Here is a 13,461-nt window from a genome sequence, read left to right as displayed (position 1 = left end):
AGAGAGTGATGGGCAGAGAGAGAGAGAGTGATGGGCAGAGAGAGAGAGAGAGGGGCAGAGAGAGAGAGAGAGACAGAGAGTGATGGGCAGAGAGAGAGAGTGAGAGATAGGCAGAGAGAGAGAGTGATGGGCAGAGAGAGGGAGAGAGAGAGATAGGCAGAGAGAGAGAGAGATAGGCAGAGAGAGAGAGAGATAGGCAGAGAGAGGGAGAGAGAGAGATAGGCAGAGAGAGAGAGAGATAGGCAGAGAGAGAGAGAGATAGGCAGAGAGAGAGAGAGATAGGCAGAGAGAGAGAGAGAGAGATAGGCAGGGAGAGGGAGATAGGCAGAGAGAGTGAGAGAGAGAGTGAGAGAGAGAGAGACAGAGAGAGACAGAGAGTGATAGGCAGAGAGAGAGAGGGGCAGGGAGAGAGAGAGAGATAGGCAGAGAGAGAGAGAGAGATAGGCAGAGAGAGAGAGATAGGCAGACAGAGATAGGCAGAGAGAGAGAGAGAGGGGCAGGGAGAGAGAGAGGGAGAAAATCATTCTGTTACTGAATGTGGTTGAAAACCTTCAACATCATTTTCAAGGTTTATTGAACATAGAACATAGAACATTACAGCGCAGTACAGGCCCTTCGGCCCTCGATGTTGCGCCGACCAGTGAAACCAATCTAAAGCCCCTCTAATCTACACTATTCCAATATCATCCATATGTTTATCCAATAACCACTTGAACGCTCTCAACGTTGACGAATCCACCACTGCTGCAGGCAGGGCATTCCACGCCCTTACTACTCTCTGAGTAAAGAACCTACCTCTAACATCTGTCCTATATCTCTCACCCCTCAATTTAAAGCTATGTCCCCTCGTGCTAGCCAACACCATCCGAGGAAAAAGGCTCCCACTATCCACCCTATCTAATCCTCTGATCATCTTGTATGCCTCTATTAAGTCACCTCTTAACCTTCTTCTCTCTAACAAAAACAACCTCAAGCCCCTCAGCCTTTCCTCATACGATTTTCCCACCATACCAGGCAACATCCTGGTAAATCTCCTCTGCACCCTTTCCAACACTTCCACATCTTTCCTATAATACGGCGACCAGAACTGTACGCAATACTCCAAGTGCAGCCGCACCAGAGTTTTGTACAGTTGCAGCATGACCTCCTGGCTCCGAAACTCAATCCCTCTACCAATAAAAGCTAACACACCATACGCCTTCTTAACAACCCTATCAACCTGGGTGCCAACTTTCAGGGATCTATGCACATGGACACCCAGATCCCTCTGTTCATCCACACTACCAAGTATCTTACCATTAGCCCAGTACTCTGTATTCCTGTTACTCCTTCCAAAGTGAATCACCTCACACTTTTCCGCATTAAACTCCATTTGCCACCTCTCAGCCCAGCTCTGCAGCTTATCTATGTCCCTCTGTAACCTGCCACTTCCCTCCGCACTGTCCACAACTCCACCGACTTTAGTGTCATCCGCAAATTTACTAATCCATCCTTCCACGCCCTCATCCAAGTCATTAATAAAAACGACAAACAGCAGTGGCCCCAAAACAGATCCTTGCGGTACACCACTAGTAACTGAACTCCAGGATGAATATTTCCCATCAACCACCACCCTTTGTTTTCTTACAGCTAGCCAATTCCTGATCCAAACTGCTAAATCACCCTCAATCCCATGCCTCCGTATCTTCTGCAATAGCTTACCGTGGGGAACCTTATCAAACGCTTTGCTGAAATCCAGATACACCACATCAACCGCTTTACCCTCATCCACCTCTTTGATTTTTGGATATTTGGTGAAAATCATTTGTCAATTTCGCAGTTCTGGACATTGAGGATGTCTCTGCAGGAAAGCTCTCGGAGTCCATTTCCCCCCCAGCGAGGGGTCAGTCCCCCTGGGGAGACTCATTTCCCCCCAGCGAGAGGTCAGTCCCCCTGGGGAGACCCGCTACCCCCCAGTGAGGGGTCAGTCCCCCTGGGGAGACCCGTTACCCCCCAGCGAGGGGTCAGACCTCACGGACAGATGTGTGTGCGCCTCACACGCTTACCTTTTTGTCACTCAGTCCAGACACTGTGTCCACATACTCCTCCTGAATCATGAAGGCTGCTAGGTTGGCCGTGTAACTGGCCAGGAAGATGACAGCGAAGAACGCCCAGATCAGCACCATGATCTTGCTGGTCGTTCCTTTGGGATTTTCCACCGGAACGGAATTGTTAAAAACCAGAGCCCAGAGCAGCCAGACCGACTTACCGATGGTGAACTTTGATCCACCAGGTCCTAGTGGAATGAGAGACACAGAGAGAGAGACACAGGGAGAGAGACACAGAGAGAGAGAGGGAGTGAGTGACAGAGACAGAGAGAGAGAGACACAGAGAGAGAGAGGGAGTGAGTGACAGAGACAGAGAGAGACACAGAGAGAGAGAGACAGAGAGAGACACAGAGAGAGAGGGAGTGAGTGACAGAGAGAGAGAGAGAGACACAGAGAGAGAGACACAGAGAGAGAGAGGGAGTGAGTGACAGAGACAGAGAGAGAGAGACACAGAGAGAGAGAGGGAGTGAGTGACAGAGACAGAGAGAGACACAGAGAGAGAGACAGAGAGAGAGAGAGACGCAGAGAGAGAGAGAGAGAGACAGAGAGAAAGAGGAGGTTAGATGCAAAGTAAAGCTCCCTCTACACTGTCCCCATCAAACACAGTAAGAAGTCTCACAACACCAGGTTAAAGTCCAACAGGTTTATTTGGTAGCAAATACCATAAGCTTTCGGAGAGAGAGACACAGGGAGAGAGACACAGAGAGAGAGTGGGAGTAAGTGAGAGACAGAGAGAGAGACACAGAGAGAAACAGAGAGAGAGAGAGACAAAGAGAGAGACAGAGAGAGAGAGAGACAGAGAGAGAGAGAGTGTGATCTCCAAGAAGAATGACTACCATCAAACACTCCCAGGACAGGTACAGCACGGGGTTAGATACAGAGTAAAGCTCCCTCTACACTGTCCCCATCAAACACTCCCAGGACAGGTACAGCACGGGGTTAGATACAGAGTAAAGCTCCCTCTACACTGTCCCCATCAAACACTCCCAGGACAGGTACAGCACGGGGTTAGATACAGAGTAAAGCTCCCTCTACACTGTCCCCATCAAACACTCCCAGGACAGGTACAGCACGGGGTTAGATACAGAGTAAAGCTCCCTCTACACTGTCCCTATCAAACACTCCCAGGACAGGTACAGCACGGGGTTAGATACAGAGTAAAGCTCCCTCTACACTGTCCCCATCAAACACTCCCAGGACAGGTACAGCACGGGGTTAGAAACAGAGTAAAGCTCCCTCTACACTGACCCCATCAAACACTCCCAGGACAGGGACAGCACGGGGTTAGATACAGAGTAAAGCTCCCTCTACACTGTCCCCATCAAACACTCCCAGGACAGGGACAGCACGGGGTTAGATACAGAGTAAAGCTCCCTCTACACTGTCCCCATCAAACACTCCCAGGACAGGTACAGCACGGGGTTAGATACAGAGTAAAGCTCCCTCTACACTGTCCCTATCAAACACTCCCAGGACAGGTACAGCACGGGGTTAGATACAGAGTAAAGCTCCCTCTCCACTGACCCCATCAAACACTCCCAGGACAGGTACAGCACGGGGTTAGATACAGAGTAAAGCTCCCTCTACACTGTCCCCCATCAAACACTCCCAGGACAGGTACAGCACGGGGGTTAGATACAGAGTAAAGCTCCCTCTACACTGTCCCCCATCAAACACTCCCAGGACAGGTACAGCACGGGGTTAGATACAGAGTAAAGCTCCCTCTACACTGTCCCCACCAAACACGATGTGGAGATGCTCCCAGGACAGGTACAGCACGGGGTTAGATACAGAGTAAAGCTCCCTCTACACTGTCCCCATCAAACACTCCCAGGACATGTACAGCACGGGGTTAGATACAGAGTAAAGCTCCCTCTACACTGTCCCCATCAAACACTCCCAGGACAGGGACAGCATGGGGTTAGATACAGAGTAAAGCTCCCTCTACACTGGTCCCCATCAAACACTCCCAGGACAGGGACAGCACGGGGTTAGATACAGAGTAAAGCTCCCTCTACACTGTCCCCATCAAACACTCCCAGGACATGTACAGCACGGGGTTAGATACAGAGTAAGGCTCCCTCTACACTGGTCCCCATCAAACACTCCCAGGACAGGTACAGCACGGGGTTAGATACAGAGTAAAGCTCCCTCTACACTGGTCCCGATCAAACACTCCCAGGACAGGGACAGCACGGGGTTAGATACAGAGTAAAGCTCCCTCTAAACTGTCCCCCATCAAACACTCCCAGGACAGGGACAGCACGGGGTTAGATACAGAGTAAAGCTCCCTCTACACTGTTCCCATCAAACACTCCCAGGACAGGTACAGCACGGGGTTAGATACAGAGTAAAGCTCCCTCTACACTGGTCCCGATCAAACACTCCCAGGACAGGTACAGCACGGGGTTAGATACAGAGTAAAGCTCCCTCTACACTGTCCCCGATCAAACACTCCCAGGACAGGGACAGCACGGGGTTAGATACAGAGTAAAGCTCCCTCTACACTGTCCCCATCAAACACTCCCAGGACAGGGACAGCACGGGGTTACATACAGAGTAAAGCTCCCTCTACACTTGTCTGGTTTATTGTGGCGTGTATTTTGGGGGAGAGGCGTTCCTGGGACTTACGTTTTCCATTGGAGAGAGTCCTGTTGTACCCGATTGGACTGAAGAATTCAAATATAAAGACCGTGACTCCGACCACAGTGAGACACATCACAAACATCATCAACCAGACTGCTGGGCTGTACGGCTCTGGAGGGGAAAGAACGAACAAATATCTTACCAGCACAGCAAGGTCCCAGATCCCTCTTCCTCCCTCTCCAGCCACTCGGTCTCACTCCCTTTCCTCGTAACGAGCGGGGGTGTCACAGAGTTCTGTCCTCTGGCCCCCAACTCTTTACAATCTATATTCATGACTTGGACACAGAGATAGAAGGCTTGATAGCCAAGTTTCCAGGTGACATTAGAATAGGTGGGATGGTACGTTGATAGGTTCGGTGCATGGGCTCGAATGTGGCAGATGGAACTTAATATGGATGAATGTGAGGTTATCCACTTTGGTGGGAAAAATGGAAAGGCAACTCCTTATCTAAAGGATTTCATAACTCGGCATTTGGAAGGCAGTGGTTTGATCAGACAAAGTCAGCATGGGTTTACAAAGGGAAATCAGTCTTGACAAATCTATTGGAATTCTTTGAGGATGTCACCGGTAGAGTTGACCGAGGAGAACCAGTGGATGTGGTTTATTTAGACTTTCAGAAGGATTTCGACGAAGTCTCACGTAACAGACTACAATGTAAATGGGATTACAGGTAATGTCTTGAGACGGATAGAAAGCTGGTTAGCAGATAGGAAGCAAAGAGTTGGCATCAATGGATCTTTTTCTGATTGGCAGTCAGTGACTAGTGGGGTTCCGCAGGGATCTGTGTTCGGGCCCCAACTGTTCACATTATATATTAATGATTTGGAAGAGGGAACTGAATGTATTATCTCCAAATTTGCAGATGATACAAAGTTGGGGTGGGAGGGTGAGCTGTGAGGAGGATGCAGAGATGCTTCAGCGTGATTTGGACAGGCTGAGTGTGTGGGTATCTGCATGGCAGATGCAGCATAATGTGGATAAATGTGAGGTTATCCACTTTGGTAGCAATAATAGGGAGACAGATTATTATTTGAATGGGTGTAAATTGAGAGAGGCGGATACTCAGCGAGACCTTGGAGACCTCGTGCATCAGTCGCTGAGAGTAAGCGCGCAGGGACAGCAGGCAGTGAAGAAGGTGAATGGTATGTTGGCCTTCATAGCGAGAGGATTTGAGTATCGGGATAGGGATGTTTTGCTGCAATTGTACACGGCGTTGGTGAGGCCACACCTGGAGTATTGTGTGCAGTTTTGGTCTCCTTATCTGAGGAAGGATGTCCTTGCTATAGAGGGAGCGCAGCGAAGGTTTCATTACGATCATGGCTGATCATCCAACTCAATAGCCTAATCCTGCCTTCTCCCCATAACCTTTGATCCCATTCGCCCCAAGTGCTATATCCAGCCGCCTCTTGAATACATTCAATGTTTTGACATCAACTACTTCCTGTGGGAATGAATTCCACAGGTTCACCACTCTCTGGGTGAAGAAATGTCTCCTCATCTCCGTCCTAAATGGTCTACCCCGAATCCTCAGGCTGTGACCCCTGGTTCTGGACTCCCCCCACCATCGGGAACATCGTCCCTTTCCCAAACCCTGCCCCCAATCTCAAACCCCGCCCCCAGTCCCAAACCCCACCCCCAATCCCAAACCCCGCCCCCAATCCCAAACCCTGCCCCCAATCCCAAACCCCGCCCCCAATCCCAAACCCCACCCCCAATCCCAAACCCCGCCCCCAATCCCAATCCCCGCCCCCAATCCCAAACCCTGCCCCCAATCCCAATCCCCGCCCCCAATCCCAAACCCTGCCCCCAATCTCAAACCTCGCCCCCAATCCCAAACCCTGCCCCCAATCCCAAACCCCGCCCCCAATCCCAAACCCCGCCTCCAATCCCAAACCCCACCCCCAATCCCAATCCCTGCCCCCAATCCCAATCCCCGCCCCCAATCCCAAACCCTGCCCCCAGTCCCAAACCCCCCCAATCCCAAACCCTGCCCCCAGTCCCAAACCCCGCCCCCAGTCCCAATCCCCGCCCCAATCCCAAACCCTGCCCCCAGTCCCAAACCCCGCCCCCAATCCCAAACCCCGCCCCCAATCCCAAACCCCGCCCCCAATCCCAAACCCCGCCCCCAATCCCAAACACCCCCAATCCCAAACCCCACCCCCAATCCCAAACCCCCCCAGTCCCAAACCCTGCCCCCAATCCCAACCCCCCCAATCCCAAACCCCCCCAATCCCAAACCCCCCCAATCCCAAACCCTGCCCTCAATTCCAAACCCCGCGTCCAATCCCAAACGCCCCCCCAATCCCAAACCCTGCCCTCAATTCCAAACCCCGCCCCCAATCCCAAACCCCACCCCCAATCCCAAACCCCCCCAATCCCAAACCCCACCCCCAATCCCAAACCCCCCCAGTCCCAAACCCTGCCCCCAATCCCAACCCCCCCCAATCCCAAACCCCACCCCCAATCCCAAACCCCCCCAATCCCAAACCCCGCCCCCAAACCCAAACCCTGCCCTCAATTCCAAACCCCGCCCCCAATCCCAAACCCCCCCCAATCCCAAACCCTGCCCTCAATTCCAAACCCCGCCCCCAATCCCAAACCCCACCCCCAATCCCAAACCCCCCCAATCCCAAACCCCACCCCCAATCCCAAACCCGCCCAGTCTCAAACCCTGCCCCCAATCCCAACCCCCCCCAATCCCAAACCCCCCCAATCCCAAACCCCACCCCCAATCCCAAACCCCGCCCCCAATCCCAAACCCCCCCCCCAATCCCAAACCCTGCCCTCAATTCCAAACCCCACCCCCAATCCCCTGGTTCTGGACTCCCCCCCACCATCGGGAATATCCTCCCTGCATCGACCCTGTCTAGTCCTGTTAGAATTTTACGTCTCGGCATCGGAAACTGACGATCCCCTGAGGAGTATAGAGAAAGTAGGAAGGAATTTAAACGTGGAATTAGGAGGGCTGAAAGCGGTCATGAAATGTCTCCAGCAAACAGGGTCAAGGAGAATCCCAAGGATTTTTATGCATATATTAGGAGCAAGAGGGTAGCCAGAGAAACTCAAGGACAACGGAGGAAAGTTATGTGCGGAGCCACAGGAAGTGGGTGGGATCCTTAATGAGTACTTTGTATCGGTATTTACCAAGGAGAAGGACATGATGGATGTTGGGGTCAGGGATGGGTGTGTGAATGCTCTAGAGAATGTCAATATATCGAAGGAGGAAGCGTTGGGTATCTTAAATTGCATTAAGGTAGACAAGTCCCTGGGGCCGGATGGGATCGATTACAGGTTACTGCGGGAGGCAAGGGGAGAAATAGCTGGGGCCTTAACAGATATCTTCACATCCTCTTTGACCACAGGCGAGGTTCCAGAGGACTGGAGAGTAGCCAATGTCGTTCCCTTGTTTAAGAAAGAAAGCAGGGATAATCCAGAGAATTATAGGCTGGTGAGCCTGACGTCAGTGGTGGGGAAGCTTTTGGAGAAGATACTGAGGGACAGGATATGTGCACATTTGGAGGAAAATGGACTAGTTAGTGACAGGCAGCATGGTTTTGATCGGGGAAGGTCATGTCTCACCAACTTGATTGGGTTTTTTGAAGAGGTGACAAAGATAATTGATGAGGGAAGGGCGGTGGATGTGGTTTATATGGATTTTAGTAAGGTGTCTGACAAGGTCCCACACGGCAGACTGGTACAAAAACTAAAATCACCTGGGATTGGGGATGGGCTGACTAGATGGATACAGAACTGTCTGGGTGATAGACAGAGAGTAGCAGTGGAAGGGTGCTTATCAGAATGGAGATGTGTAGCTAGTGGTGTTCCGCAGGGAGCAGTGCCGGGACCTCTGTTGTTTGTTGTATATATAAATGATCTGGAGGAAAATGTGGGTGGTCTGATCAGTAAGTATGTGGGTGACACAAAGATTGGTGGAGTTACTGATAGTGTCAGAGGATACAACAGGATATGGATCGATTGGAGACTTGGGCACAGGAATGGCAGATGGAGTTTAATCCAGACAAATGAGAGGTGATGCATTTTGGAGGATCAGGTTTAGGTGTGAATTAGACTGTAACTGGCAGAACCCTTCGGAACATTAACATACAGAGGGATCTGGGCGGCAGGTCCACAGTTCCCTAAAAGTGGCAACACTGATTTGATTTGATTTGATTTATTATTGTCACCTGTATTAACATACTGTGAAAAGTATTGTTTCTTGCACACTATACAGACAAAGCATACCGTTCATAGAGAAGGAAAGGAGAGAGTGCAGAATGTAGTGTTACAGTCATAGCTAGGGTGTAGAGAAAGATCAACTTAATGCGAGGTAGGTCCATTCAAAAGTCTGACAGCAGCAGGGAAGAAGCTGTTCTTGAGTCGGTCGGTACGTAACCTCAGACTTTTGTATCTTTTTCCTGACGGAAGAAGGTGGAAGAGGGAATGTCCGGGGTGCGTGGGGTCTTTAATTATGCTGGCTGCTTTTCCAAGGCAGCGGGAAGTGTAGACAGAGTCAATGGATGGGAGGCTGGTTTGCGTGATGGATTGGGCTACATTCACGACCTTTTGTAGTTCCTTGCGGTCTTGGGCAGAGCAGGAGCCAGACCAAGCTGTGATACAACCAGAAAGAATGCTTTCTATGGGGCATCTGTAAAAGTTGGTGAGAGTCGTAGCTGACATGTCAAATTCATGATGTTTCACAGAGGGCTATTTTTTATTACTCCTTCACGGTGAGTGAGTGTTACTGGCTGGACCAGCATTCATTACCCATTCCTAACCGTCCATTCAGAAAGTGGTGGGAATGAAGGGTTATGGTGAGCGGGCAGGTAAGTGGAGCTGAGTCCACAAAAAGATCAGCCATGATGGTCTTTTTGTCATGCAGACGACACCAAGATTTGTGGCATGGTGGACAGTGAGGAAGGTTATCTCCAATTGCAGTGGGATCTTAATCAATTGGGCCAGTGGGCTGACGAATGGTAGATGGAGTTTAATTTAGACAAATGCGAGGTAATGCATTTTGATAGATTGAACCAGGGCAGGACTTACTCAGTTAATGGTAGGGGGTTGGGGAGAGTTACAGAACAAAGAGATCTAGGGGTACCTGTTCATAGCTCCTTGAAAGTCTGACAGCAGCAGGGAAGAAGCTGTTCTTGAGTCGGTCGGTACGTAACCTCAGACTTTTGTACCTTTTTCCTGATGGAAGAAGGTGGAAGAGAGAATGTCCGGGGTGCGTGGGGTCCTTAATTATGCTGGCTGCTTTTCCCCGAGGCAGCGGGAAGTGTAATCATAGAATAGAAACCCTACAGTGCAGAAGGAGGCCATTCGGCCCATCGAGTCTGCACCGACCACAATCCCACCCAGGCCCGACCCCCACATATTTACCCGCTAATCCCTCTAACCTACGCATCTCAGGACTCTAAGGGGCAATTTTTAACCTGGCCAATCAACCTAACCTGCACATCTTTGGACTGTGGGAGGAAACCGGAGCACCCGGAGGAAACCCACGCAGACACGAGGAGAATGTGCAAACTCCACACAGACAGTGACCCGAGCCGGGAATCGAACCCGGGACCCTGGAGCTGTGAAGCAGCAGTGCTAACCACTGTGCTACCATGCCATTGACAGAGTCAATGGATGGGAGGCTGGTAGCCAAGGTGATTAAGAAGGTATATGGCATGCTTGCCTTCATCAGCCGGGGCATTGAGTACAGGAGTTGGGGAATCATGTTGCAGCTATATAAAACCCTGGTTAGGCAGTATTTGAAGCATTGCGTGCAGTTCTGGTCACCACTCTACCAGGAGGACGTGGGAGCTTTGGACAGAGAGTAGAGAAGGTTCACCAGGATGCTGCCGGGTCTCGAGGGTGTCGGCTATGAGGAGAGGTTGGATAAACTAGGATTGTTTTCACTGGAAAGACGGAGGCTGAAGGGAGACCTGATAGAGGGTCTACAAAATGATCAGAGGCACAGACAGGGTGGATAGTCAGAGGCTTTTCCCCAGGGTGGAAGTGTCAGTTACCCGCGGGGGGGGGAGGGGGCACAGGTTCATGGTGAGAGGGGGGGGAGTTTAAGGGAGATGTGCGGGGGAAGTTTTTCACACAGAGAGTGGTGGGTGCCTGGAACGCGGTGCCAGAGGAGGTGGTGGAAGCAGGAACATTAACAACATTTAAGAGGCATCTGGATGGGTCCATGAGTAGGGAGGGAATAGAGGGATACGGACTGGGTAAGGGGAGGAGGTATTTTAAAATTTACTTTCGGCATCATGATTGGCACAGGCTTGGAGGGCCGAAGGCCCTGTTCCTGTGCTTGTTCTTTATGAGGCTGCACCGAGATACAGTGGACAGCTTTGGACTCGAGATATGAGCAAAGATGTAGAGAGTTCAGAGCAGGTTCACTGGATTGATTCCAGAGATGAGGGGGTTTGACACATGCAGAGACAGGGTGCAACTTATATGAGTCAGGAGGTCTAATTGAGTGGAAAGATAACAAAAGTTATTGACACAGGAAACCTGGAGAGGATGCTTCCCCGTGTGGGACACTTCAAAACAGGTGGTGATAGTTTTAGGAAAAGGGGTGGCAGATTTAAAACCAAGCTCAGGAAAAGCGAATTCTCAGACAGGGTGGTGACTGTGTAGGATTCACCCTCCCAGAGTGAGAGTGTGGGATTCACCCTCCCAGAGTGAGAGTGTGGGACTCACCCTCCCAGAGTGAGAGTGCGGGATTCACCCTCCCAGAGTGAGAGTGTGGGATTCGCCCTCCCAGAGTGAGAGTGTGGGATTCGCCCTCCCAGAGTGAGAGTGTGGGATTCACCCTCCCAGAGTGAGAGTGTGGGATTCACCCTCCCAGAGTGAGAGTGTGGGATTCACCCTCCCAGAGTGAGAGTGTGGGATTCACCCTCCCAGAGCGAGAGTGTGGGATTCACCCTCCCAGAGTGAGAGTGCGGGATTCACCCTCCCAGAGTGAGAGTGTGGGATTCACCCTCCCAGAGTGAGAGTGTGGGATTCACCCTCCCAGAGTGAGAGTGTGGGATTCACCCTCCCAGAGAGAGAGTGTGGGATTCACCGTCCCAGAGTGAGAGTGTGGAACTCACCCTCCCAGAGTGAGAGTGCGGGATTCACCACCCAGAGTGAGAGTGTGGGATTCGCCCTCCCAGAGTGAGAGTGTGGAACTCGCCCTCCCAGAGTGAGAGTGTGGGATTCACCCTCCCAGAGTGAGAGTGTGGGATTCACCCTCCCAGAGTGAGAGTGTGGGACTCACCCTCCCAGAGTGAGAGTGCGGGATTCACCCTCCCAGAGTGAGAGTGCGGGATTCACCCTCCCAGAGTGAGAGTGTGGGATTCACCCTCCCAGAGTGAGAGTGTGGGATTCACCCTCCCAGAGTGAGAGTGCGGGATTCACCCTCCCAGAGTGAGAGTGCGGGATTCACCCTCCCAGAGTGAGAGTGTGGGATTCACCCTCCCAGAGTGAGAGTGTGGGATTCACCCTCCCAGAGTGAGAGTGTGGAACTCACCCTCCCAGAGTGAGAGTGTGGGATTCACCCTCCCAGAGTGAGAGTGTGGGATTCACCCTCCCAGAGTGAGAGTGTGGGATTCACCCTCCCAGAGTGAGAGTGTGGGATTCGCCCTCCCAGAGTGAGAGTGCGGGATTCACCCTCCCAGAGTGAGAGTGTGGGATTCACCCTCCCAGAGTGAGAGTGTGGGATTCACCCTCCCAGAGTGAGAGTGTGGGATTCACCCTACCAGAGCGAGAGTGTGGGATTCACCCTCCCAGAGTGAGAGTGTGGGATTCACCCTCCCAGAGCGAGAGTGTGGGATTCACCCTCCCAGAGTGAGAGTGTGGGATTCACCCTCCCAGAGTGAAGAGTGTGGGATTCACCCTCCCAGAGTGAGAGTGTGGGATTCACCACCCAGAATGAGAGTGTGGGATTCACCACCCAGAGTGAGAGTGCGGGATTCACCCACCCAGAGTGAGAGTGCGGGATTCACCCTCCCAGAGTGAGAGTGCGGGATTCACCCTCCCAGAGTGAGAGTGCGGGATTCACCCTCCCAGAGTGAGAGTGCGGGATTCGCCCTCCCAGAGTGAGAGTGTGGAACTCGCCCTCCCAGAGTGAGAGTGTGGGATTCACCCTCCCAGAGTGAGAGTGTGGGATTCACCCTCTCAGAGTGAGAGTGTGGGACTCACCCTCCCAGAGTGAGAGTGCGGGATTCACCCTCCCAGAGTGAGAGTGCGGGATTCACCCTCCCAGAGTGAGAGTGCGGGATTCACCCTCCCAGAGTGAGAGTGTGGGATTCACCCTCCCAGAGTGAGAGTGTGGGACTCAGTGGCCCAGAGTGAGAGTGTGGGATTCACCCTCCCAGAGTGAGAGTGTGGGATTCACCCTCCCAGAGTGAGAGTGTGGGATTCACCCTCCCAGAGCGAGAGTGTGGAACTCACCCTCCCGGAGCGAGAGTGTGGGATTCACCCTCCCAGAGTGAGAGTGTGGGACTCAGTGGCCCAGAGTGAGAGTGTGGGATTCACCCTCCCAGAGTGAGAGTGTGGGATTCACCCTCCCAGAGTGAGAGTGTGGGATTCACCCTCCCAGAGCGAGAGTGTGGGATTCACCCTCCCAGAGTGAGAGTGTGGGACTCAGTGGCCCAGAGTGAGAGTGTGGGATTCACCCTCCCAGAGTGAGAGTGTGGGATTCACCCTCCCAGAGCGAGAGTGTGGAACTCACCCTCCCGGAGCGAGAGTGTG

At 52.1% G+C, this 13,461-nt stretch overlaps 1 protein-coding gene across 1 annotated transcript in view; it reads right to left on the bottom strand.

Moving 5' to 3' along the window:
• Positions 1-4,844, bottom strand: part of LOC144488205 (glutamate receptor ionotropic, NMDA 2D-like) — a gene marked incomplete at both ends in the record, with an annotated part of 47,338 nt that extends 42,494 nt beyond the window's left edge. Inside the window, 2 exons of the mRNA XM_078206233.1 lie at positions 2,046-2,275; positions 4,719-4,844. Coding sequence (XP_078062359.1) covers positions 2,046-2,275; positions 4,719-4,844 — 356 coding nt within the window. The remainder of the gene's footprint in view (positions 1-2,045; positions 2,276-4,718) is intronic.
• Positions 4,845-13,461: the final 8,617 nt, after the last annotated feature.

The sequence above is a fragment of the Mustelus asterias genome, unplaced genomic scaffold (assembly GCF_964213995.1).
Source record: "Mustelus asterias unplaced genomic scaffold, sMusAst1.hap1.1 HAP1_SCAFFOLD_1372, whole genome shotgun sequence".
NCBI classification, from domain to species: domain Eukaryota; kingdom Metazoa; phylum Chordata; class Chondrichthyes; order Carcharhiniformes; family Triakidae; genus Mustelus; species Mustelus asterias.
This window is presented reverse-complemented; position numbering and strand designations above follow the sequence as displayed.